General features: G+C 44.4%; 1 protein-coding gene across 4 annotated transcripts in view; it reads left to right on the top strand.

The window, feature by feature from the left end:
• Window positions 1–26310, top strand: part of FGF12 (fibroblast growth factor 12) — a 218921-nt gene that overhangs the window by 144222 nt on the left and 48389 nt on the right. For all 4 annotated transcript variants that reach the window (XM_063167018.1, XM_063167016.1, XM_063167015.1 and 1 more), the window contains one exon: window positions 4664–4767. In XM_063167018.1, coding sequence (XP_063023088.1) covers window positions 4664–4767 — 104 coding nt within the window. The remainder of the gene's footprint in view (window positions 1–4663; window positions 4768–26310) is intronic.

A 26310-nucleotide genomic window follows, 5' to 3' on the forward strand; every position in this document is an offset into this window, starting at 1 on the left:
GTTTTTGAGAGAAGATCGAAGCCAAAGAATTCCCCATCTTCTGATCTCAGGGGATCTCAAAAGAGGGAAAGAATCCAACCTGATAATATTTGGCTTCTGAAAATGAAATTAGGACTGTGCTTTATTCAATTTTACATAGCTTTTTGCCACATGGTCTCATCAATAAATCCTCAGTGTGAATGAACATCTTAGAATATATAAAGCTTCCAGTTACAGCTTCGAAATGAAATCACATTTTGCACTTTGGAAGTGCCAAAATAAAGCTGATTTCCTTTTTTCTTTTCTCTTCCTCCAAAAAAATCTCAAATTTTGACCAGAAGAATGTCAAAAGTTACTTTTCTAAGTGAACAGCTTACAGATTTGCTTCACTGCAGTTTTCTGTTTTGAAGTGCTTCTGCAGAAGATTCCTGACCAGCCAGTCAGAAGTTTGTGCAAGAGCAGAACTCATCCAAGACTAGATAAACAATATTTTCCCATCCCTGAAGAGCAGTTGGTTAACTTGCATCCACGGCAGGGAAGAGCACTCTACAGGGCCACAGGAGGATCCTTCCCACCCTAGATGACCATCTATTCTCCACACAGAAGTCATCTTAGCACAGTTAAACAGCTGGTGAACACAGTGTTCCATACATTGCTTTGTGTTCTGTATCCCCACACTGATTATTCAAATTAGCATTGTGAAGGGATGCATAATTTTCATGGAATACATTAGGCTGGTTTACTCTGACAAAATAAATGTTTAAAATGAGACACGCCATGTCCCTCAGATACATCTGATGGAATTAAAAGTTCTAATAAAAACCCTGTTATTTATGCTAGAGGAACTGCTAATATTTAAGCAATTTTAAAATTAATTATCTGTTGCCCATTTAATGTATGTTCTTGAAGCTGATGGCATTTATTTTCCACCTCCTCTCACTTAAAGAAAAAAAAAAAAAACCCAGAAGCCAAATTCTAATGGCATTTGAATGGGCAGCCAGCCAGCTTCCCAGGAGCCAGCACTTGGGACATCTGTTCCTTCTGCCATGCTGTTAGAGACGTGCCATCTCAGTGTAAGCAAGGGGGCACATTCCCTGGCTACTGCCATTGGCTTATGTGAGGAGTTCTCTTCCCACTGGAGTGCATTTTCATGGTGTGTGGCCCCTGTTTGTGCTCCTCCTGTGATGTTTGAGCCCCATTTTGGGGCAGTACCTTTTCCTTCCAGCTCCAGTGATCTCAAGTGGCCTTTCAGGGCTCACTGCTGCTGTCAGTGCTTGCATTGTTACTGATCTCCCTGGGCTGAGCAGGAAAATGCCCCTTCATAGAGCAAGTGGCCTTCCCTGTCTGCCCACACAATCCTGCTGAAGATCTGAAATGTTTTGGCAAATGGATAGTAGAGAAAGGACAGGTGAACTGGACTGAGCAGGTGGGAACAGCCCAGCATATCTAGGATATTTTTTGGGGCTTTCCATCCAGAAATACCAAAAGGTTAAAGAGGCTTTTATTCCAGCATCCCACTTGGGTTATCTTCAGCTGTACAGAGCCTTGTTGAGTTCTTTCAAACAGTTCTAGGAATGAGCTATTCCATAACCTCTCATAACCTCTCAGATTCCAGTGCTGCACTGTCTTCCTTGTAAAGGATTTTCTTCATATCCAGTCCTCGTTTCTATTTGAGGCTTTTGTCTAGTGCCTCTTGTCCTTTCATAGTGTTCCTCTGAGAAGAATCCTTGCCTTCTTTGAGTTAAGAAAATGCAGTTCGCTCTGTTTCTTCTTTCATTATGTGTTGCACCAGAGCCTCTTGATCATCTCAGTATCCTTCCTCACTCCCCTCAGGACCTTAATCCTCACCACCTCATGCACTGAGGCTGCTCTGGCCCATTGCATCCTCCATCAGTTCTTTGTTATTCACTGCAGAACAAATGTCTTGCTCAAGAACAAATCACCTGTTATAAATTACTTTAGCTCCTCTGACTTGCTGCTGTTTAAAGCTGAGCATAGGGAGCACACCTTGTGTATGGCAGGTCTTGCCTCACTCTTCCACTTCTGTAGACAACTTAGACCCATAGGGGAAGAATGCATTCAGAATTTAGCTTATAAATTACCATAATATAACAGTGACAATATACTCATGCATTTAGGACTGGAGTGTGCTAGAAGTACTAGGGTCAGATGTAAATACCACTGGTTGAAGATGGTAAGAGATAATGAAAAAAAAAGGGGAACGAATATTCAACATTTTCAAGTTTTTTCCCTTTAGCCCATGAAGTAAAAGAGCATGTTCCTTCCACGAAGCTACAGATGGCATAGAATATGTGCCATTTGCAGAAGAGAAACAGTTTTAAAAGCATTTTTTAAATTTTCTGTTTCTCACATCAACACACCCAGTGTGCAGTTGTATTCTACCATAGCTAGTCCTTTTTCCCATTTTCAAATCTGCTGTTTCAAATCAATTTTTTTTTGAGACAAAAAATGAGGCATCTTGCTTTTGAGGTTGATTGAGGGGTTTCCCTCCATTTTTGCATTCTTACTTTTAAGCTTATATGCTTTTAAATCTGTTCAAAATATGAAATATTATTTGGAAGCATGATAGTAAAAGGCATCAACTTCTGCAAAGTGTTTCTAGATTTGAGTGCAGACATTGCTCTGGGAATTTACCCAAACTACTGGGGTTTTTTTAATAGAGGAAGATAATTGCTTCCTGAAACTTCTTTTGGCTGCCAGTTACCTCTGTCAGTGTTGTGTCCTTATGCTTGCCTGCCCACTTGCTCCCCTGCCTTAGAGGAGGGGATGCTCTGCCACGGGTGCTGCAGGGTCCCAGGGGTTTGGGGAACTGGCCATGGTCCTCCTGCTGTAGCCCAGCACAATAGGATTGTTCCTTTGCTCCCTTTGCATGAAGAGGTTTGGAAACACGTGGGTGCTTCCAAGTGGAACTTCTCAACCACTAATTCTGGGTGTTATCACCTTGCTGCCTAATGAATGCTTTGAATGGTCTGTCACAAGTTTCCTATGCAAGACAAATTGGCTGTAGGAAATGAATGATGATGCCCATTTTGTTTCATTATTAGCAGTAATATGCTCCATTTTTCAGTAGGAGGAACAAATAGGGAAGGGGAATTGCTTATAGACTTGTTAATTGCACAAGGTTTTAGACCTTCATGGTAGGGAGAAAGGGATAGGCAACACTTTTAATGCTGAGTAGTTACTCTGGGATGTGTTTGCCTTGTCCAGGGACAGGACCAAAGTAGCACTGTCCTTGACTCCAGTTATTCACACACCAATACCCAGCCTGGACTGCATTTTCCATATTCATCTATTGACATTCTCCCCCAAAAACACACATACAGACACTGGATTTGGTAAGACTTCAGCACATGCTTTGATGTTTTATGGAATATGGTGCATAAAAGCACAACAAGAGACTGAGTTGAGGGATTTTTCACTAGACTTGAGGTGTCTTCATTTTAGGCAGGTCATTGAAGGGAGTCATCCAGTCTTCCTTGGGAATTAAGTGAATAAAAAATATTCATGTGTACTGGAATTTATTGATCCTCTTTTGGAGACAACCAGCACAGCCAAGACACCTGGTAGATGTCCTGAGCAAAGGGGCATTGCATATTCTTGTTTCAGGACTGTTGTGTAGGAAGAGACCTTGAGTGAAGTATTTCCACTGTGTTTGTGCTTATATTTCTGCCTGACCCTGTGCCCATCTTTCCCTATCTTCAGCTTCCTGGGATGAGTTCTAATTAGCTCTTTGTAAGCTGAAGCACAAGGGATCCTGCAACATCTAAATACTCTTGTCCTATAAAGCTCAGTAGAAACAAAGCCATGCTAATGCTTCAGTGCTCAGTCTATCAGTGCTGATAATAGTCTCCTCTTTGAGCCCATGCTGTTAGAAATGCAGCAAAAGCCTGACAGCACATTAATGTATATACTCATGGGGAGAGTCTTTCAATGAGATACAGGGTCTGCTGGGTGGGAATTGAGCAATAAAGTAATTAACTGAGAGGAAGTGGTTGCAATGCTTTAATCAATAAGACTGCAGTAAAACTGAATAAGATCTTGTCCTCTTCTGTCCTCTCCAGTGCTGGTCCTGAATGGGGAGCAGTGCTGATGTCCCAGAGTGAAGCACTATCTCTTCTTTGGTTTCTTCATTCCCTTGACAGCCCAGGAACACATGGGCAAACACACAGTCAAGTTAATTTGCATTCTTCTGGCCATAGTTGCTGTCTGTGTACTCTTTTAGCATATGGCAAATGCAGGAAAGTGTGACTAGGCTTAAGTGTGTTTCAGGGGGAGCTAAACTGAGTTGTGGTGTTGCATTTGCCACAGGCAAAGTCTGTCTATGTGCAGTTGCTCTGGCTCAGCTGGCCCTCAGAAAGCCATCACAATGCTCTTGCTTGGGAGCACGGATGAGCCCTTGGCATTGCAAAGGCAGTGATCAGACAGACTGATGGGCGTGTTAAGGCATTTGGGAGGCAGCCAAACTCAGTACTTTTAAAAATTTCCTTTCACCATCAGCTCCATGGCTGCAGTCCTTCCCTGTAGCTGGAAGCAGGATGCTTGATCCTAGTGCAGTCACTTTTGTGAAGAGGCAGGAGTGGGGTGGGCTGGCCCTGGGGCAAAATCAGCAGTGGCCATGTAGGGTGACATGTCCATAACATTTGTTTTTCTTTTCCTTCCACAGCCCTTTTCAATCTAATTCCTGTGGGTCTTCGCGTGGTGGCAATCCAAGGGGTGAAGGCAGGTCTGTACGTTGCCATGAACGCTGAGGGATATCTCTACAGCTCAGTGAGTACTTTGCACTGTTGGGCTCCTGGAGTTTTGTAGGTGGGAGGAAGCAGACTGCGCCGGGACTTCAGCTTTTGCTGAAAACAGTCACGTATCAGCAAACCTTTAAAAGTAGCAGCGGGGGGAGCTGCTGCAAGGCCATGCAATATTCACTTAATAGTGTCTCCATGGAGATTCATGGCAGTATTTCCTGACCTGTGAAGATACATTTTCAGTTCCTTTAAGTATGTACTTAATGTAGGTCACGTTGTTGAGGCATTTGTATAGAGTTGGCTGGTCACATTCTGATTTCTCATTTGTGAAATGGCATGGACTCACTGGGATTGCTTCTGAATTGCACCCAGATAACTGATCATAGGTGGTACCCCAATGGGTCATACTCTGCTTTGACTACAGTGTAAATCCACAGCAATACCCTGACTCTCTTAAAAGGGTTCAGGACTGTTCTGTTGGCAGAAATTCCCTGTATTTGTGTGGTCTTTTTAATGCACATAAAAGATAAGTGCGGCAATTTTTGCCGACTAATTCCCTTATAACTTTCTTAGATGGCATGAAAGGGCATGAGGTTATTCACAAGATTCTCATTTAAAGTAAGTAATTGATTTTCACAGTAAATAATTGATTCGGTGATTTATTAAATATGGCAACCCTTTGCCAGAATTTTTATGCTTCAAATAACTTTGTTCTAGTTCTACATAGTAAAAAGGGATAGTTAATAATACACTTCTCATTTCTGTAGTTATGATAGCTTTACAGTGCATAGCCAGATTCTAATCTCATCTGCCTTTGTGTAAATTTACAGTGCAGTGATTCTGCTCTTGTCTGGGCACTTTTGCTTCAGAAGTGTTGAGCATGACGATGGGACCACTGAAAGGACAGAATTTTGGGTTGCTCTATGCAATTTTTCCTAACTTTTATCTTCCATCTTTGGTCAGTTTTATACTGGTCACATGATTGAGATTTCCCCATTTCCCTTGGGCTGTGACAAGGCTCTGTCTCCCCAGCAGCTCAGGGTAGGAAGCAGAGGAGGTGTTAGTATGCCTGGCGAGGTAGGTCTCAAAACTGGCTGCTTGTCAAGAAGAGACAGAGAGATCAGTCTGGATCTCTGTGCACGCCAGACGCTTCCTGTTCTTTCATAGCCCAGTAAACATAATTGACTGCTTCTAAATAAATTAAATTGGTTTACTAACAATGAAAACTTCCTCTCTCTGTAAAGCTATCAGAGTCCTAAAGGTAATGCCGAGCACAGTGTGGTACTGCATTATTGCATGTGTGTCCCTCTGGGCACATTGTCAGGGGCTCAGGACTGATGCTTTGCCCTGTATTTGCTGTGCAGAACACAGTTCTGGCCCAGTGCTGAGTCTCTTTGTACCATCAATATCCTGTAAATGAGGATTGCAGGAAATCAGAGTGTGCCACAGAGCCACAGCACCACAGCCAGCCAACAGGGTCCTCTTGGCCCAATGAGTGGTCATTGTTTTCTGAATAAGTAGTGCAGGGGAGGGAAAGGTGTGAGTCTTGGGAAAAGGAAATAGAGAGTTGAAAAAATGATGTTTGACAGCTGAGAGACTAGAGAAGATGCAGAGAAAAATCTTCTCTCTCTAGTAATAGTCAGACATGATATAAAGGGTGGGAGGGACACACCAAGAGGTGGTAGACAGCAGGAGGACCATGCTGTCCAGGAAACACATCTGTTAGTAATTTCAAGTATCCTAAAAGGCACCAGATCACACATGTATTCAAATGAGGGAGATTTAATGGGCCTGCTTATTTCCAACAAGTGTGCCTGTCTTGAGCAGGAAGGTTAATCAGGGAAGGCTGATGGGGAAGGATGCACTGTGATGGCCGGTGGTTAATGAAGTGAACCTCATTACATGCCACAGCTTGATGGCATTGAGCTCTGTCTGAGCTAATAAGAGTGAAACTGTTCATTTTATCAATGTGATCCAAGGTTTCTGTTTGCAGTGAATGTGTGATGCTCTACTCCAGGGTGATGGACCTTTTTGGATAATTTCCTTGTGATGACTGGTGGCTCTGTCTTTGTCTTACAGCAGTAAATCAATTAATTCACTGTGCTAGGGAGCAAACCCCAAAGCAAGAAAATAGAAAATTTGGGAATAAAGTGTGTTAGGAGCAGGGAGTATGGGTCAAGCTCATTGTAAAGGACAGGGGATGAGATCAGGATGCCATGAAAGAAGATACATCTTAGAAGAGCTCAACCTGTTTAGGCAGTCTCTTTTGGATGCTGCAGGTTTCCTTGTGGGCTGAGGGTCCCCAGGCCATGCTGCCTGGACCTCATTGCTGACCACACCAAGGGGACACTTTGTCCCTGGTCTTTGCTTAGCAGACCCTAAACTACAGCTTTGTTCTCTGTGTGTGTGTACCTGGTTTTTTTCACTAGCCTTTTTTGGGGGATTTCTGAAAAAAATGGGTCAACATTCCCCACAGATACTGTTCACTCACATGAGCCAATTGAGAAATGATTGCTTGGCTGCCTTCCATGCTGCGTGGAAGCTCTGTAAGGACTTCTTAGATCACCCTCAAGTCCAGGACTAGTTTCAAATAAAGTTGTCCAGGGTAATGGTTTTTTTTCTGTTTGTTTGTTTTTGGTTTGAGTTGGGGTCTTTTCCCTCCTCTTGAATCCAGATTGATGCTGCAACTGAACACATAATCACTGTGGGTTTGTTTTGGTTTTGTTTTGTGGGGTTTTTAGTGATGTTTAATCTCTGTGTGACAGCTGAGGTCTTGGCTGGCATCCTCTGCCCCGGATCCAACCAGAGGCTGTTATCAGCCTGGTCTTAAGGATGGCTTCTGCCAGCTCCTTCTGAGTTTAGGCCAATGGGCTCTTTAATGAATGGGCTTAGAATAACCAGCTCCTGGAAAAAGTCTTTCTTGTGTTGATTAGCACAAAAGTAGGGCTGAGCAGAGTCCTCTAAAGCCAAATGTGGTGAGACAGCATTTCCTAGAAACTTGCAAGACCTTCTGATGGCTTGGCCACATCGCTACCTTCAGCAATGAGTTTCCTCATCCCTGCCTCATCTGTTCAGGCAGGGATAGTGTCAGGCTGGGTTGAAGCCAACCATATATTCCTAGCCAGCTTTAGAGGCCTAAATTTATTGGATGCTAAACCTTCTTTGTTTGGGAAGCAGCTGTTTGGGACTTGTGCATTGCTTACTCACGCTAGATACCTGATTTAGTTTCCCCCAGACGAGGTTGTTGCTATCTCTGAGGTCGACATGGGAATTAGGTGATAAGCAGACAAGAAAATCATGCTTTAGTTGGAGGTACCCTGATTTGCAGAAAGTAGGATGCAAGCCAGTGTCTGCATAGCAAGCTTGGGGAGTCATTGGTGTGTTCAGTTTGGATTTCCTGGAATGTACAGCAGCTGTGAATTCCCTGAGGGTGCACAAAGGTTTCAATCAGCATCTGTTCTGGGGAGGGGCTTGACTCTCCTGAAGAACCACTGTTAGCATTTGAAGCCAAAGTGAAATTGCACAGAATGAATGAAGGGCAGTGGGTATAATTTACAGTGCCTCAGCACTTGGGAAGAATCTGAGACCAGGGGCTAAATGTTGTACAGGATTCAGAAACATGGCATAAAGAGGTCTGTCCTGCTCCTGTGAGTTTACAGAATAATCCTAACAGAAGAAGACTCAGAACATGCTCCCCTGTCTGTCTGAAGTTAATAGTTTCACCACAAAATTAATTTCCACTCCTGTGTAACTTTGTGAAGTTTCCCCCCTTGGTTCCCAGCTTTCCCTCTGTTATTCCCTATACAGGGGCATGGGGGAGGGAGTGCTTGTGAAGTATTTTGCCTGGGAGGCAAACCTGGTTTTCCTGGAACAGATCTTCACCATGGGGCTGTAGAGTCTCCACAGGTCCACCCAATCACTCAAGTACACTGGAAGTACATCTCTCAATAAGATGATATCTATAATTCAGTGGCATTGCAGCTGGGATTGGTTTTGCCCCAAGTGCAGAACACTTCTCTTCTAAAATGTATTGCTCTCACATATTCCTTTTTGTTTAACTTGGAGTTTTAATTATTTTGGAAATGGCAAATTGTGATACATAATTTATTGGGAAGACGTAGAAAACCCTAGCAGAGATAGAGAATACAGAGGAAAAAAAATGGGTCACTTACAGGAGCTCACTGTGGTTTTTCAGTATAAACCTATGAGTTTGAAATGCTGAAATTAGAGCCTGAATCACTTCAAAGATTCCTGCTAATAAGGGAATGATTATGCACAATAAAAAAAAAAAACTCTAAGCAGCATTGAGAAAACCCCAGTCATGCTAAAAGCTCAGTGTGTCTTTGCATTTTCTTTTCCTCTCCTTTTTTTCTGCTTTATCATTTTGCATAATAAACATGTCTTGAATAATAATGAACAAGCATCTGGGGAAGTATGTATATTAACTGTATTTTTAATCTGCTTGCAATGCTATAACTATTTTGCTACAACTCCTCTAGGGTTGCTGCACTCCTGTTTACATCACTCCAAGGTCAGGGGCTGGAATCAATAATGCTGCATTCTCTCCCCCAGTAGACTTGGGGTGTTAAACCTACTCCTGCCAATGCCATTTCTTTTGTTCCTGTTTGATCTCCAGTGGTGCTAGTTGATTTGGTCAGCAGTACAGAGAGGGCAGGCAGGTATCCTGGATGTTTTTACAAACCTTGTAAGAAAGCACACTTGTTGGGGGCATTCCCTAGTCTACAGGCCTCATTAGGAAGCCAGGTCAGTGGAGGGGGGAGAGAAATGTCTCAAAGGCAAGGCACAGCATGAGACCAATGTAACGTGCCTTTAATTTCTCTCCAGAGTACCCACTCTTCTTCACTGCCTGTTTAAAGGGACTCACTGAATGAAGGCATTAACTGGGAGATAAAAAGCTCCTCCTGTTCCCTGAATTTTTCATAAATATGGGAACAAAATGAATATTCAAAGAAGCAGCAGTCCTGAGAAGAGCGAGCCCCTGGGAACAGATTCCTGCCCTGCATCGAATGTTCCTAAACTACAGCTCCTGGCAGGCACCCTGGCCATGCCATCCTTGTAGCATGGAAACTTGTAAACACAGCTCTCATTAATAAAGTGGGCCCTTTTCCCCTGGTGAGATGTTGCCATCCGTGTTGTTCAGCTTGTCAGGTGGAAGACAGCAGCATGGTGCATTTCTGGGGCTCTTTGGGGGCAGGTTTCTCATCTGACATCCTGCTGAGGGACTGTCTTCCCTGAACTTCCCAGCACAACATTGTGGTACAGCTCCCAAAGGGAGAAATGGGGCTTTGCACCTTGAATTCACATCTGGAATGAGTTAGATCGGACTTTGCTGTTCAAGCAAGAGACCCTCAGAGGAAAAAATAAGTAACTGCAGGGCCTAATCCTGCTTTCCTAGCTGCTGTTGCCTTGTCTTATACGATAGCAATACAAATTATTACTTCAGTAAAAATATTCTTCTCTTAGCCTTAGTTGCACAGGATATTTAGGAAAATGCAATGGTCTACCTAACACCAGCTGAGGAGCAGGGATGGGCCATTCCCCTTGTGAGCAGTGGTCTGTCAGTGTTGGAATGAATTATGATCTTTTTGTTGAAATTTCATTTTGGAAGAAGACTAGGGGGAAATGCTCCAGAGGTGCTGACTCATATAATTTTGATACTTCCCCAAAGAAACATTACAGATTCCCATTTTGAAAGAACTTTAGAGTGGTTTATATTGCCTTATCATTCCTAATAAAATCAGAACACAGTGTTTAGATTTTGGTGGAGCATTTTGATCCCACATGATTCCCTTGAAATGTAGAGGGAGGGTAAAACACCGTCAGGGAGGGGTTGCTGTAAATTGAAGGGAAGGCAAGAGTAGAAACCAGAGAGATGAACCACTGGAGGCTGGCATCTCTTGCACAGTGTTTGTTTTGCTGATTTCCTTGAGGCCAGACAGGCAAAGCCTTTGGAGCAGGTGCAGAGCAGCAGTAGAGCTTAGGTGTAGAGAGCAATAGAGCTTACCTGTTTTTGTCCTGTGTGCTCTGTGTGATCAATTAATCACTGTAGGGGAAATGATGAGGTTAAAAAGCAGAACAATCAATGGCAATGCAATGGCAATGCAATGTCTGAGTTGGAATTTGGAAGGAAACTCTAACACATGTCTAGACTGAGGATAGGACAATATGCAGTGAAGCCCCTGTTTAGCAGAAATTATGTGCAGGTGGAGCACTTATCCCAGCAGGCAAAAACCAAAAAACCACTTTCAAAGTGTCCTTCTGGAGAGGTATTAACAGCAGAAGTCCCTTTTGTTGCCATTCTTTTGCTTGCTGGGGGATGCAGGACTGGCTGGTAACGGAGTTCCTTCCTCCACTACCTGGCTAATATTTGGCTTTTCCTAAAACTCTCTGGCCTGCTTTGCTTGTTTTTAATGCCATTTATCCAGTGTCTATTTTGACAATAAATTATTATCAAATAATTTGTCTATTATCTGTTTTCCAGAAGTGAAACCTAGACAAAACTCCAGGATATCCTGGGTTACAGTAAGACTATCATTAACATTTTATTTTGTAGTGGAGGGAGGACAAATATTGTCCTTCCTGAGTCCAGGACACTGATATGAAAAGAAGCAAGGAAAGTTTTGAGTGAGGATGTGTTTGACTGAGGTCAGGTGTGTGTTAATGAAATGATTTGGATCTTCTTTCTAATAATACCAAAGTCAAATACAGAATGGATGAAACTAGGAAATGGTGTGCCTTTTCCAAACAGTGACTAACAGTTCTGGAGGTGAAAGTGGGAGAGAGGCTAAAAAATCCAAGGAAAAAAGTTTACTGAGTGTGTGCATGTAATTATAACAGTGAGCCAAGTGACAGAAAACTTCAGAAATGGGGAATATTGAATTGAAATGGTGTTTTCCAAGGAGAAGGAAGAAAGACCAAGTCCCTGGGCTATTTCAAGACAGGCTGGCAAAACAATGGGGAATGTAGGGTACTGTAGCAGAAAGGCCTGGATGGGAACCTGAACTATCCCTGCTTTGCTGTCCTGACTAAGCAGCTGCAAAACAAAAATAATTTTATTGAGGTCTCTGGATCACTGGAGACTTTTGTTCCCATGGATCCCAAGATACAGGGCTGGCTTCTGGCACAGGAACCTCCTGAGGTTGTTGAAGTAGATGTGCACAGCAGGAGTTAGGAACCTGGCCTGAAATGTGTGTGTACAATTCAGTGAAGTGCTAGAATTGCCCCTTGGTGCTTTTGTGAATCTGTGTTCCCTGGTCACCCCTGTGGCAGAGACACAGGCCGTAGGGAACACCAGCCTCCTCCAAATGCTTCTTCTGGCATCTTTCTGAATGAGACACTCCGTGCTGCAAGGAAAGCTCCATATCTACCCATCTTCTCCTGCAGGGCATGCATCCTTGGAAGGGAGCATGGGCTGGGGGGGGTCTGTGTGTGCTGCTGTCCCTGCTGGCAGGTGTTGTGAGGCGCCCTGTGTTGACGGTGTGCTGCGCTCTGCAGAGGCCCAGGATGGCCAGCGGGGCTGTGCCAGGAGCCGTGAGCTGTGTGCGGGCAGGGAGGAGCTCAGGGGCACCTTGCCAGCAGCATTGCCCAGAGGCAGCCTGGCAGCAGAGCAGGCAGGCAGGACACACGCAGCTCTGTGTCTGCTCCAGGGCCTCCTGAGCCTCGCCTGCTCCCTGCATCTGGCCTCATGGCTCTGAGGTGTGCCGGGGCAGCGCTGCAAGGCTGTGTCCTGTGCCTGCTGGGACAGGGCTTGGAGGGCACAGCCTGCAGCAGGGGCAGAGCCTGTCCTGCTCACCCTTCACAGCCACTGCCACAGGGACTGACTTCTGTAAAAAATATGCCCAACCCTCCTGGGAGACTAAAAATGTCAGCCTCAAGGGGAAATGGCTGAGTGTGTCAGATCTGCTGGTTGTTTATTTCTAGGGCATTTAATTGTATTGGTCAACTTGTAAATTTTGAATGAATTCATATCTGCTGTAACACTTGGGGGTTTTTCCATAGTGGTTTTTTTTGCCTCTGGAATGGTTCTAGGTTGGGACCCACATAGTTTTGAGATTATGCCATCCGACACCATGGGGACAGGCACATTCACAGATCCTTGGTTCTTCCGGGCAGAAAGATGACACGAAACAAAATTATTACAATAGAGGCTTTGCTTTACCCTGGGCCTTCTACAAAGCAAGTCAGTTTAGCAATCACTCCAAACCCTCTGCAGCCAGTTAGTTTAACCAACATTCTCCAGAGCAGATTGTTTCACACATTAACTTTAATGTGAGCTCAAACACACACAAAGCTCCTTCATCCCACCTGCTGATCCTTGTCCTGCCCTGGAAGTTGTGACAGTGCAGGGTATTGAGCAGGGCGCTGCATGTGCTTGCCCATTGCTGTCTGTGCTGTCAGGAATTCTCATCAGCCCATGGGCTCGGGACCCCTTCAGAGAAGTGTCTGGTGACCCAGTGACCATGGCTGATGGCCACCAGCCCCACACAGTGGTGCAGTGCAGGAGGGAGCAGAGGGTGTAATCATACAGATGCAGGATTATGAGAAATTTGGGATTTTGAGAATTCCAGTACTAAAGTAATGGTCTCTTCTGCATCATGAATAGAAGGAGAAAATCCTCACTTCACTGGAGGCTGAGCCCAGACAGGATGATTCAGAGCAGAGTGTGGACTTGCAACTTGGTCCTTCTTTACCAAACTGAAATGAAACACTCTGCTGCACCAGCAGTTGTTTTTAGGCTGTTTGCAGAACTGGAGAACCAAGTAATCATAGTTGGACTGGTACCCATTAGGCCCTTTATGGTGTATCATCACCTTTCTGCCTGCAATTAGGTTACATGCTTAATCTTTCGTGACTAATTTCATTTGCTTGCAGCAGTTTTGCTGTTCTTTAGTTACACTTCCCAGCAGCTTCTGCTGCTCACCTTAGTTCTGTCATCCTCTCTCCTGTTCCTTTACCACTTCTTACTCTCACATCACTGTGTTTTGGACAGCATACCTAAACCAGCAGATGCAAACTATGTACTCTTAAGCTTGTGGCCTTCTCAAAAGCTTTTGCTTGATTCTGAACCTTCTTCACTGCTGATGAACTAAGGATTGCATACTTTGTTGTGTGGAGGTTTCTGCTCTTCTGTGGAAAACCCTGACAAGCCCTGAAATGTTTAAATGATATTAAATTAATCATTCCTCTGTGAAATCAGTAAATCCCTCACACACACACGTAAGTCACAGGTTAATGTGGTGTTTAAATGTCTCAGCCACTGAGAAAGCAGTAAGGAGACTATGAGGGTGCCCTGCCACCTCCCACATACTGATGGTATCTGAGGTGCAGAGGAGCTGTGCTTTTGGAGCAGTGGTAGCCCTTCATGCAGCTCTTCCCTATAAGTCAGAGGATTGCAGAAAGCTGAAAGTATTTTGGTATTCACAATGTGCTCCCTGATCCTCCAAATACACACCTATGCACCAGCCCCGTGCTAAAAGCTTTCTGAAACATGAACAACCTCTTGACATAAATTAGACATGGCACAATGATGGTAAGCCTTTGTCTCCTCACCACTTTCCTCTTGAGAAGACCAAAGGATTTCCTTCTCTTTGTAAGACATTTCCTTGGTCAGCTGCTGAAGGCTGTGCATCAAATGCATTATTGATAACAGCCCTTGGAAGCTGCATGCACACCTTACAGACTCCCAGCTGCTGTCTGGAACACTGCAGAGGAACAAATGCAGCTGGACAAAGATTATCTGCTTCTTTCCAAAACCCCCTGAGACAGAAATTGGTGTGAATCTCCTGCACAACCTTTTCTCTCCCACCACTAAATCATTGTAAGCATGAAGTAGAAGAGAAGAAAATAGAAACTCAGGATTTTGAACAAGGTTGAGTGAGGAGGCACCAAAAAAGATAATGTCCAACTTTGTAGACACGTGCAGAGTGAGATGAGGAGAGAGATTTAGCTTAATTTTGATATTCCCTCAAGCACAGCGGCTGTGCTGGGCTGTTGCTTCCCACAGCAGGAATCTGAAGCAAGCAGGGGTTGAGAAGGGCAGTTCTTGGTATTACTGCTCAGAGTTCAAAGCCCATGCCCTCATGACCAGACATGCTTTTAAAGTGACTTTCTACTTCTGGTGGCTTGAGTCCCCACATTGTTCCATATTGCTCTACATTGGTTCATGTGCACTGCAGAGAGGTTCCCGTTTTCCTCCCAAGGCTGGATAACTGCTGCTGGTGGAGCTGGGGCAGCTGATGGGTTTTGAGCATTGGATTATACTTGGTGCCAAGGAGAATCATCACCCCGTACAGCTGGTGCCTGCTGTCTGTTCCTGCAGCCCAGTCCTCTGCACTGTGTCTATTCCCATGCCAGTTACGGGGCTGCACAGAGCCTGTTCCTTCCCAGCAGGGAAGGGCTCACTGCTGGAAGCAGGACCTTTGCCAGGGATCCAGCCAGCTCAGGAGGTGAGTGCTGTGCACATGTACAACAAGTGGTTTTATAATGTTGGTTGTTGCCCTCCTAGTTCTCAGGAGAAAAGGTCTCACAGCTGTTACACTGGCTTGTCCAAAGCAACTTCTGTCTTCTTGCACCTCTTCCTACTGCTCTGGACATTTTGGCTGGACAAAGCACTTCTTGATTCTCCTGACATGCTGCAGAAGCTGTTGCTAAACAGCACTGGCTATGCTGTCCTTATAGATGCCCTGTGTCTTTTTTTACGTCCTGCTTATCTGTCTTCATAGAGGCTCACCACAATCTTGTCTACAGGAAATGTCTGTGGATATCCTGTCAGTTTCTTGTGGGCTCTCCCATACTCTCTGATAATTTCCCACTCAAACTGGGAAACTTCGTCATGTAGCTAAGGAAACTGAGTGTAGAGGAGTGATGTGTTAAGCCCAAGGTCATGTGTGGAGACTGGATTAGGCCTTCTGTTTTCCCTGATCCTAGTACTTTGCCTTAATCACAAGCTTTCTTTTGTATCACTGTGATCATTTAGGGAACTGGTGCATCGGCAGCAGCACAACTTGTTTGTGTAGTATCTCCTGTCTGAGAAAATCAGTTTGCTTTCAAAGCTGTGCACTGTGTAGGCTGGGATTGCTTTTCCCTCTGTCTTCCTATTGCATTTCTTTTCTGGCTCCTCAGCATTTATGTCCCTAGCAATCATCATTGAGGATAATGGGAGCAGGCAAAAGAACCACAGGAGAGTCGTGCTTTGCCAGCCATCTTCCCTTGCACATCTTAATACCATATGTCAAGTGCAGTTGCTCAGGGCTCCACAGATATCTCTTTTTCAGCCACCCGAGGAGCTGGGGCTGTTTACGGTGTCAGCTTCACAAGATGGCAGGTGGAGAATTAGAAACTGCTCCTGAGAAGCTCAGGATTGCAGCAGTGCTCTGAAAAGAAGCACTTGGTAATTGCTGATGCCCCCAGGAGCTGAACAGCTGGGTCTTGCAAGAAAAGTGTTTGCAGTAACAAAAGCAGGCAAGGGTTTTCAGATAGCTTCAAGCCCTGCTTTCAGAAGTATTGAGCACCCAGTACATGCCCTTGCTCTCACTGAGATGAAGGTAAGGGTGGCCCCTGTCGGTGCATTAAACTCAGTGTCCACCTCCAGTAAGTGCCACTCACAGTGACAGCTGGAAGAAACCAGTAACAGAGACAGTAGCAGAGTGAGCTCTCTGACCACTGAGAAAACATCTTGGACTGTGCAGGAAAACCTGGTTTTTCAGAGCTAGGTTGAGTTCTAAATACCATCCAGGTGGATTGCTGGGCAGTCTGTCTGGAATTCACGGAGCTTCAGCAGTGCTTTACAGTGCTGGTATAGTGCCATGCACTGTGTCATCCCCTCTCCAGGGCATCTCGTGCCATCCAGGCATGACCAGAGATTTAATGAGACCTGTGGGACAGCTCTAAACTGGTGGTTTTGCTTGGAGCTGGACTGGGTGGCACCCAACAGAAAACTCTATTCCATAGGATTTTTTCAGTGGTGGAAGCATGGCTGGAAAGCATCACATATCAAGGCAATAAATAGTGGAAGGATAAGTACAATTTCTGTGGTATTGAAGGATGTATTTTAGTGTCTTCTGTCACTACCGCTGGGTCATACCTCGAGCAAGCCAACTGGTATTCATTAGTTAACTGAGATGAGTGTATTTATTCCAGCATCCCTGAGACTCCTGCTCAGTCTTTAGGTAATGTCCAGTGGATGGGTGCATGCTCAGGTCACTGCATGTGTGGAAGACCAACTCCTTTTTGAGGTGCTGGAGTATGAATTTTCTGTGAATATTCTTTGTTAATAGTGATTGATGATTTTGGTGAAAAAATGGTAATTTATTAGAAATAGTGCCTGGCTTGGAAACTGGAAATTATCATGTCTTTCTGGGATGTGACAGCAAGGCCAATGCCTGTCTATCAGAAAGTTCAAAGTGATTGCTAGAAACAGGAGAGAATTATCCACCTTTTACACAAGAAAGGAGAGGTGTAGAAAAGGGAAGGGTGCCTGTTGGCCACTCTGATCTTTGGTTTGTAACTCCTTAGTGGCAAAGCACCCAGGCTCCCATAGCCTCAGCTTCTTGCATGACACAGGCCAATTTCAAGTAGTTTGTAAAATATTTCTGCATCCCCATAGAAGCCTTTCCCTCTAGATTTCGAGTGTGAATGTCTCAAACAATTCCACTGTCCAACAATCTCTGTTTTTGTAAGGAGCTCTGAGAGACAATTTATTACAGCTTTAGCAGAGTATTTTATAGTTTCTTGCATCTCCAGGAGTTTTGTGCAAAGAAGGTCTTTGTGAAAGTTTATTATTCAAATTTGGAAGGATGGAAGGAAATCAATTTCCTTCTTCAAAACTGCGTTTTTTCACTACTCCATTTGCTTATCACTTTGCCTTGCCAGGATTATTCTAATCAGATTTCACATACAAAAAATAATAATATAAAAATAATTCTCCTCTTTCAAGTCTTTGTGAGGCTTAAGTAAATTAAGACATTGATCAGATTCTGCTCACTGTTGAAGCTGTGAATACCATGGAGGGTACCTGTTGTGGCTGGGGATTGTGTCTGATGTGTTTTTTTATCTTCAGAGGGAGGCCCAGGAGGAAGGACTGAAATCAGACTCGTCCCTGGGGGTTACTTGGTTAAACCTGTGTTTCAGGTGGCAGCTGGGATGTGGACCTGCAGGGCACACAGCCACAGTCCAACCCAAAGGGGACAAATGGCAGAGGAGGGATGCCTGTGGGGCTGCAGGAAGCTGCTCCAGCAACCAGGGCTACCAGGCTGTGCTTCGCCACCACCTCGTGCACTGAGCTGCTGCAAGGGGAGCCCAGGGTCTGAATTGCTGGGGTGGTTTTGCAAGTCTGTCCTCAGCCTAATGCACCAAAATGCCAGCCTGTAGCACAGCTTCTCTGCATACAGCTTATTTCTGATTTGGCAGCTGTTGGGGAACCTTATTTGCTGTTCATGTCAAGACTGATAGCACTCCTACGGGTGCTGCGACCTTGAGCCTCCTTTCATTCTTCCTCAAAAAGCTCATTATGAGCTCCTAAATTGTCATCAGGGATTTGCCATGAGCTAAAATGAAAGTGTCTTTCTGTAAATACTGCCACAATGAAGTATGTTCACCTCTCAGCATGAGGTCTGGGCTTGTGGGCTTGGTGGACAAAGGCCACTCTGATACTGATTCTGGCCCCTTGTATGACAATCTGTGTTCTTACTGAGTTTGACAAAGAATAACTTCATATTCCATAGATCCATAGGAATCTTCTTGATAGTGGCTAAAAGATGTGGGTGGATGTTCATACTCAGACCAGAAGACAATTTACAAGCTCCTGACAGCAGTAGGTTGTTGTTTTTTTTAAAGTCCCAAGCACACAAAGCTTGGTAGTACTATTTAGTAATACACCAGGCCTGCAGTCAACATTTTTAAAAAAATGTTGTGTCCCTCTTTGCAGATGGGAGTTTTGTACTTAAGGGTACCCTTAGGACAATTTGTAGGGTTCAGCTCCCTGCTCTCACAGAAATGCCTTGCCTTGACTCAGTGATTCAGTTCAGTCGTCTAAACCTGGACATTCCTCTCTCTCTGCAATGTGCCAGCATCCCCTGCCTGCCTTCCACAAGACCATCAATCTCCCTTGGGACCTGCGTCCTACCTGCCAGCCCTGTGCATGTCTTGCATGGCCCAGGACATCTTAGATGGCATTGGAAACCTGTGCTGAGGTAACCAGATCGAGCCTTTAATCTCTGTGCCTCAGCTGCTCCTCTCTGTGGTGGAGATAAGATTCCTTTCTTGCTCCCATGGAGACAGAGTGCAGATAAGCATGCTGGTGATTGACAGGCACTGGATGCTGTGGTAAGGGCACTGTGCAAGAGCTTGAGTAGATAAGAGAGTGACTACATGACAGCATGAGGTTTTTTCACATTGTTCTTTACCTCAGAAGATTTTCTCCTTCACATGTCCTTTTCCTATCAGGTTGTTAGTGCTCTGAAAGAGATGAGCTCACATGAGTCTCTCACACCTGAAGCTTGCATTGACATTGCTCCAAACCTAGCTAGGTTTCTCTCTGAGTTCAGCCTTCCTGTCCCTATTTGACTTCTTTTCCCCACGTTGCTCAACTAAAGAAGTGTTCCAATACCTCAGCAGTGTTTGGAGGCAGCTTCTATTTGAGATAGCTCTATTATTCATTAAAAGAAATGGCAAAAAGAATCACTTGGTTTTCAGGTTTGTCAAGTTGGAATGATGCAGGGAAGTAGGGAAATCACTGTCTGACTTCAAAATGGAATAAATTGGCCTGACACCACCTGAAAGAATGAACCCAGAAGCTAGATACCATCTTTTTCAGCTAAATCACTGTTCTGACACCTAGTTACTTCATTACCAGTGGTGCTGTATATACTTGCAGCTCCCTGTGGTTTCAGTGGGATTTCAAAGTAATCACCAGCCCTGCAGTTCTTTCCCCTTTTATTTACAGACTTCAAAAGCTCAGTTTTGTGCTCATCATGTAGGACTCTCTTTCTTGTCATTTGTTTGGAGACTGCCCGAAAGAAATTTTAGCCAGGAGATGTTTTCAAGGTTTTCTCTAAAGGTACTGAATACTGGAAGTCTCTAGAACATAAGAGACCAAGACAGTCAAGCTGTAAGACCCCACTGAAATCTGTGGCAGGATTTGAGCTCATCTCCATCCTAGGATCTTTCCTGGGAAAGATCAAACCATTATCCTCTCCAGCAGAGGACTGCCATGCTCAGCAGGGGTGGTGGGTGTGCTGAGGGCAGCAAGAGGAAGCTATGAAGGGCTCTGTGCTCTGCAACAAAAGCTTCAGCCACACAGTTCTCAAAGGAGCCTGTACATCCTTCCAAAGACCCCACAAGAGAGTCTGCAGCGTGCACTTCTTAGGTCATTATGTCCTTTTATTTATCTTCACTTTCACAGTGTCCCCTTTCTTTGTGCCTGCAGTCATCAATCATATCTTCAAATACTTGGGTATAATCTGCTCACAGTAGTGTCACTTCAAATTGTAAAATACTTTATGGTTAACAGTTTCACAGTTTCTGTGAACATTGATGTAACTATCAATGATGGACTTTCCGTCCTGCAACTCTTGAATCTTGAGTCATTGGAACCTGCATGAAGTGAGCAAAAGCTGACAGGCATTCTGAGTGTTTTAAAGTTGGTGGCCTTGTGTAGATTCTCTGTTTGCTTTTATTCTTTGGGTTTTTTACTGAGAATGCTCCTAAGAGAAGGCTGCAGTGGCTGTTGCTGTGTTTCCATGCATTGCTGGCACTGGGAGCCAGGAGCTGTTCATATTCATCTTGTGCAAGCGGGTTATCTCTGGTGCTTATACAGTAACTAAGTCATGAGGGACACAAGCATATCCTCAATTCAACAGGAAATCTTGTATCTGTGGTTACTCCTCTGGTCAAGTTCTTGGCTGGACTGAGGAAGTGTTTTTCTTCAGAAGATCCTGGGAGACTAGCTTTTGATCTAGACCTCAGGGCACCTCTTGTGCTCTGCAAAACTTGGCAGCATCCATGTGGTGAAAATATCCCTCCCTGCATCTTTCTAACTCATCTCTCTGTAGGAGCCATCTGTCTGTCTAATCTTCCCAGGGCTAACGGATGGCTTTGCTTAAGAGTTTGACCATCCAAATAGAGTCCTCGAGTGATGGAGCCAATGATGCAATGATTGCTGGGGCATGGTGAGCTCTGTGCAGCCTGCCTACAGCTGCTTCCCTCCTTTCATTCCACCACTCAAATCTCCAGTGTAATTTTTAAAACTGCCATTGCAGATGACTGTATTCTTGTGGTTCCAATGCAAATATTGACCACGTTTCCTTTCAAAAATGTTTGGAGGAAGGAAGGAGGAATATAGCTCAGAGGAACTACATTGTCATCTGTACAAAGCTAAATCCACATTGAGTAGGACAATGACAATTTCCACACTCAGAATGTGTAATTGCATAGCAAGTGCAGTGTGCATGCTTGGTAGGTAAATTGTAGCTCTGAGGCTGTTGTAACAAAAATGTTGAGGGCAAAAACCAGATTTACATATTTGAAAAAGTAGGCTTACATATGACTCTTGCCCATTCAGATAAATCAGTAATGTATTAATGTATTAGCTTAATACATGACGGACACAATAGCCTTGACTTCTCAAATATACACATTCAGAGAAAAATAAAGATTTAAAAGCAATTCTTTTCAATAAATAGGGGGATTAATCACAAATCCAATAAAAATTGCAGTTTTTGCTTCCCCTTCTGCAGTCTTTTATGGTTTGAAAGGATCTGAAATGATGCTATTTCCTGATTAGATACCTTTTTAAAATTTCCTACCAGTAATTTTCATGGGTTTGGGGCTTTTTTGTGTTTCTTTTCTGTTTTTTTTCTGTAATAAAAGCCAATGAATAGTTTTTAGTGTGTGACAGCAGAGTCAGCAGAAAGCAACTGTCCAAATTGCAAAAGAGGACTTATTTAACCTGGTCTGTAGATTACAGTGAATAAATGAGAAGGGGAAATGTGTTTCTGAATGTTTTCAGCCTTCAGCAATTCAATGACCATGCCCTTTTCACCTCAGCTAAATGAAATATACATTCCTAATGAAGTTCTGACATTCAATTATTTTCATGTTTTCATCTTTTTTGTTTTTTTTTTAGATCACCTTCATTGCCCAGACAAATGGCACCTCTGTAGCTTTGTCAGTCTGTCCCTTTTCTGCTAAGGATATCCCATCACCTTTAGTGTTGGAATACCTGCAGATGTATTTGAGAAAGCAGTTGCAAGATGGAAAGTGTGACTGAACCCTCCTGTTCTGTGGAAAACAAGATGTAAGGCCCCTGTCAAAATTGGTTGAGTCATTTTTACCTAGAGCAATATTTTAATGAAGCGATTGAGCCAGGACTGGAGGGTTTTCATCCATCCTGTAGGAGGATGGTGTATTCTGAGTGACTGCTTGTCCTCTCACAGCAGTTTGGAAGGGACCTGCAAAGTTTCATGTGATGTGACAGAGCAGAGCAAACAGGGAACTAATGAGGTGTAGGCACATAGTGGGGCAAAGCAGGTCCTGGAGACAGTGAAAGTTTCATAAAGGTTGTGTGCAGACAAGAGAAAAGGAGATGAGCTCAAGCATCAAGGTGAGTCCTTGGATGCACAGCCTCACTGAGAAGTCTCGGTGGAGGGTGAACCTCGCTGTCTGAGATTCTCTGACGTTTCCCAGGAGAGTATTAGAAAGTTTAAAACAGAGAAAAAATATATTCTTCACATAATATGTGACGGCTGTAAAGGATACCACAGATTGCTGGAGATTCAGGGCTGCCAGCAGTGTTCTTAAACTTTGCACCAGTATAGCCAGTACTGATCTCTACCAGCAACAAAATACTCATCTAGGTGGGCCCCTGGCAGAAGGAAACCTATGTTCAAGAGGGTCTAGGAGCAGTGGGTTAGAAAAGGTCTTTGAAAGACCTGAGAATTTACTTTGAATCATGGTGAAAAGTCATTGCTCTCCTGCTTTAGCTATTGAACTCCTTTCCTACCTCATCATGTGTCATACAGATTTTTCTCTCAATGGCACATGTGCTGGGGGCATTAGCCCAGTGGCCTAGGAAACAATGGGGCAAACTTCATGGGCATAGCTGGATTTTTCAGCTGGCTCCAGGTCTGGAGGCGGTGGGCACAAAATTAAACACAGGAGATTCTGTCTGAACACTGGAAAATATTATTTTACTGTGAGTGGTGGCTGAGCACAGGCACAGGCTGCTCAGGGAGGTTGTGGAGTTTCCCTCCTTGGAGGGATTTCCTCCCTTTTTTATTCCTGGCATCCCTGGTATGTATTAGTGGTCTCTGCAGATGTCTCTGGAGGGGATTTGGAAGACTCAGCTGAAGTGGCTTCCTGGCTCTGGAAGGTAGGGGACCACGGAGTAGAATAAAGCCATCCAAAGTCTTCAGATGTCTTTAAAGTGCAAATGCAAATGTGTTGCCAAGATCAGACCTGGGGAAAGAAGTGCAGCAGCAGAGCAACCTGCTACAATAAGCTAGTGCATAAATATTCCAGCAGAAAGGTTCAGAGCCATCTGCAAAGACTACTAAAACTTAGCAGGGAAGGCAGAAATCAAAAAGAGAGTTAATAATCAGTGCTCAGTCTCAGGAGCATACGGGACTCTTTCCGCATTATGCTACATGAATGTCTTTTGTATTGCAGTATCAGCCTTTAGGTGGAAAAAAGAGGGAGGCACAGTGATTTTAAAAAAGCACTCAGATACAGACTGGAGCTATTAACTTGCTGGAAGTCCTGGTTGTTTTGAAGAAACAATCTGGTTGCCATTAAAAAACAACAAAAAAATCTCCTGCCTCCGAAAATTTTGCATGCTTGCATTTGTGTTAATAGTTTCCTTTGTGAGAAGTAGGAGGAAAGTGACAGGAAGGACAGAGAAGACTTGGGCATGAGAAAGTGCGTTGTGGAAGAGATTCATTATGTCATGCAAAACCTATCACCTCCACGTCCAGATTCCTCTCTGTCCAACTCAATACCACCCTAATAAATCTCCACCTCTTGGCTGATGTCTGCATCCAGGACATGTTATCAGTCACTGCTGACAAGGACTGTTAGTCATTATTGCCAGGATAGGAACTCAGTCTGAACAGGCTGAATGGCAGAGAAACCAGTTTCTTTGTGCTAGGAAATGTTTGCTGCCATGGGTGTGGTCTAGGAGTTGGTACAGCTCCTGCTGCCCAGCACAGTCCATGCAGAATTCCCATTTCTTGGACAATACTCACTGTTTTAATGAGTAACATGTCCCTTTGTGCATTGCTTCCCTTGGTATGCACCAGCCCTCCTCCCAGGCACTCCAGAAGCTCTGAGATGATCCTGCAATCATGGATAGTAAAAGTGTTGCCACTTAATTTGCACTCTTGTTTCAGAAGGAGGTGATAACATTCCCGATGATCTGCCTTTAAAGGGAGCTCATTTCTTGATCTTTCTCAGTGAGAAGGGAGAGAGATTGTCTTGTTCATTTGGAAACTGCAGTGTTAATTAAACGGTTTCCAGAAACCATCTGTGAGTTTTTATTACAACTTGAGGTTTGTTCCCACTTGTTCGCATAGTTGGAGGGGAGCAGGGGTCACAGGCTGAGGGTTTGCAATTGTTTAACTTCTGTGTATAGACCTGTGACCACATACAGAGCAAAATTTATTAAATGCAGTAGTGCTGTCTCCCTGCTTTTCCTCTGACAGGTTCCCCCAGTCACCCAAGTTCTCTGTATGGCTGTTGCCTCTCATTTTGTATCTGACATTTTTGCTACTGTGAGTTTTTTCAGCAGAATTCCTCCAGACGTGCTGTCATGGATTGTTCCAAGCCACAATCCAACAGGACAGAAGGTGCCTGAGTTAGCTTCAGCAGTGAAATTATACAGCAGAAGGCATTATTAAAAGTGGATCTTTTGTCCAGTAAATCCTCCTTTATGACTCAGAAATTGGAAGGAATTCAGAGAAGGGCAACAGAAACAGTTCTGGGGCTGAGGATTGAGTTAGAGGGGATATGTTAAGAGAGGAAAAGGTGTTGGCCTTTGTTAAGGGAGAAAATTGACCATGTAATGTGCTGTACTGGCTAAGAAGGGGGATGTTTTCAGGAAGCCAGCAATGAACATAAAATGCTGCAGATTACGTAGGAAGTTCCACCCTGGTGATGGAAGTGCACTGGTTCAGTGACTTTAGCTGGAAAATGGAGCTTCCCAGGTGTGTAGTGAATGTAAATACAGGTAGGTGATGGAAATCACTGTCCTTGCTCTGCTAGGGACGTGTCCCTCTGACCTGGCCCTTAACCAAGGGTGGGAAAACAGGGCTTAGTAGTACCCTCTCTTTTGGTACCCCTGTAAAAGAGACATTTTTGCTGTGACAGAAGAAAAAGCCCTCTCATTTGCAAAGAACAAGTAATTTGGAAGCTGGAGAAAGCTTTTATTATCCACCAAGTGTGTGTTAATTAACTGTCTGTCTCACAAATTAACTATTAGTAGAAGGTGCTTAAGTGAAATGCCCTGAAGCTTCTTAAGCATCTTCTCTGGAAAAAGATGTTGGGATTTGCTGTAGAGTCCAGTCACAGATCTGATGAGAGCCTGCAGCAATCCTGCAAGAAGGATGCTGGCAGCATTTCCATCCTAGCTCCATTCTCTGATCTCTTGGCAGCTTTTCATTTCAGCAATGACAGTATTCTTTTAACCCAGCTTTTTTACCTGTTGGCTTTTCCTGGAAGCACTGTCTCTGCTTTGTGCTGCATGTATTCTAGTCTGCTGGATTTTGGATTAATTGTAGATGCCTAAGACAGGTGCATCTGATCTTAAAATCTACTAGATAAAGGAGCCTGTAGACGAGCCATGTTTATGTTTTCCCAGTTCATTAAAGGAACAGCATGTGCTGCATTCCTGACTTTTGACACTTGGAATTCATTGTGGGAGGGAGGGGAATGTTGTTGTTTTCCTTTTGCAGTGTTTGTGGCTGGAGGTCGAGAGCATCTCCTTGTGCCTGCTCTGTGTGCAGGCTCTGTGCCCTCCATTTATTAGGGTTTTTAACTCTCCCCCTCAGTTGCTGTCTGTTACTTGCCTCCTGTGCCATTTCTTTTCTTGGGAAAGCATCATGGTGCTTGAGGCAGCAGTGACTGCTCTGTGAACACCCCCTGCTCCCTTTTGGGGGACAGGGCTTCTCTGTTTAGGGCACAAGGGAGCCTGAAAAAAGCAGCAGGGATGTGCACAAGGACTGGTCCCAGCCTGTCAGCAGCCCATCAGCACAGATGCAGCAGCGTGTTTCAGGCTGATGCCTCAGCACCTCCTTTCTCCATCTCCCTGGGAAGGCAGAATGGACAAGCCCAGCTCTATTTTCACTAGGGAGAAGTGAGAATTACTCACTGCAGCTCTGGGTGAGGCAGTCTGAATCTCTGTGGCGTGATGGGAGTGGGCTGTGCAGAACATGGGGGAGAAGGGGATGCTGGATTGCTTTGCTCCAGCACCAGTGCCCTGCCATGGAGCAGGATTCCTCACCCTGAGCCTCAGAGCAGGTTTCCAGCAGCAGGAGCACACAGGGCTTTGGTTTTGGTCTGT

The sequence above is a fragment of the Melospiza melodia genome, chromosome 12, assembly GCF_035770615.1.
Source record: "Melospiza melodia melodia isolate bMelMel2 chromosome 12, bMelMel2.pri, whole genome shotgun sequence".
NCBI lineage: Eukaryota > Metazoa > Chordata > Aves > Passeriformes > Passerellidae > Melospiza > Melospiza melodia.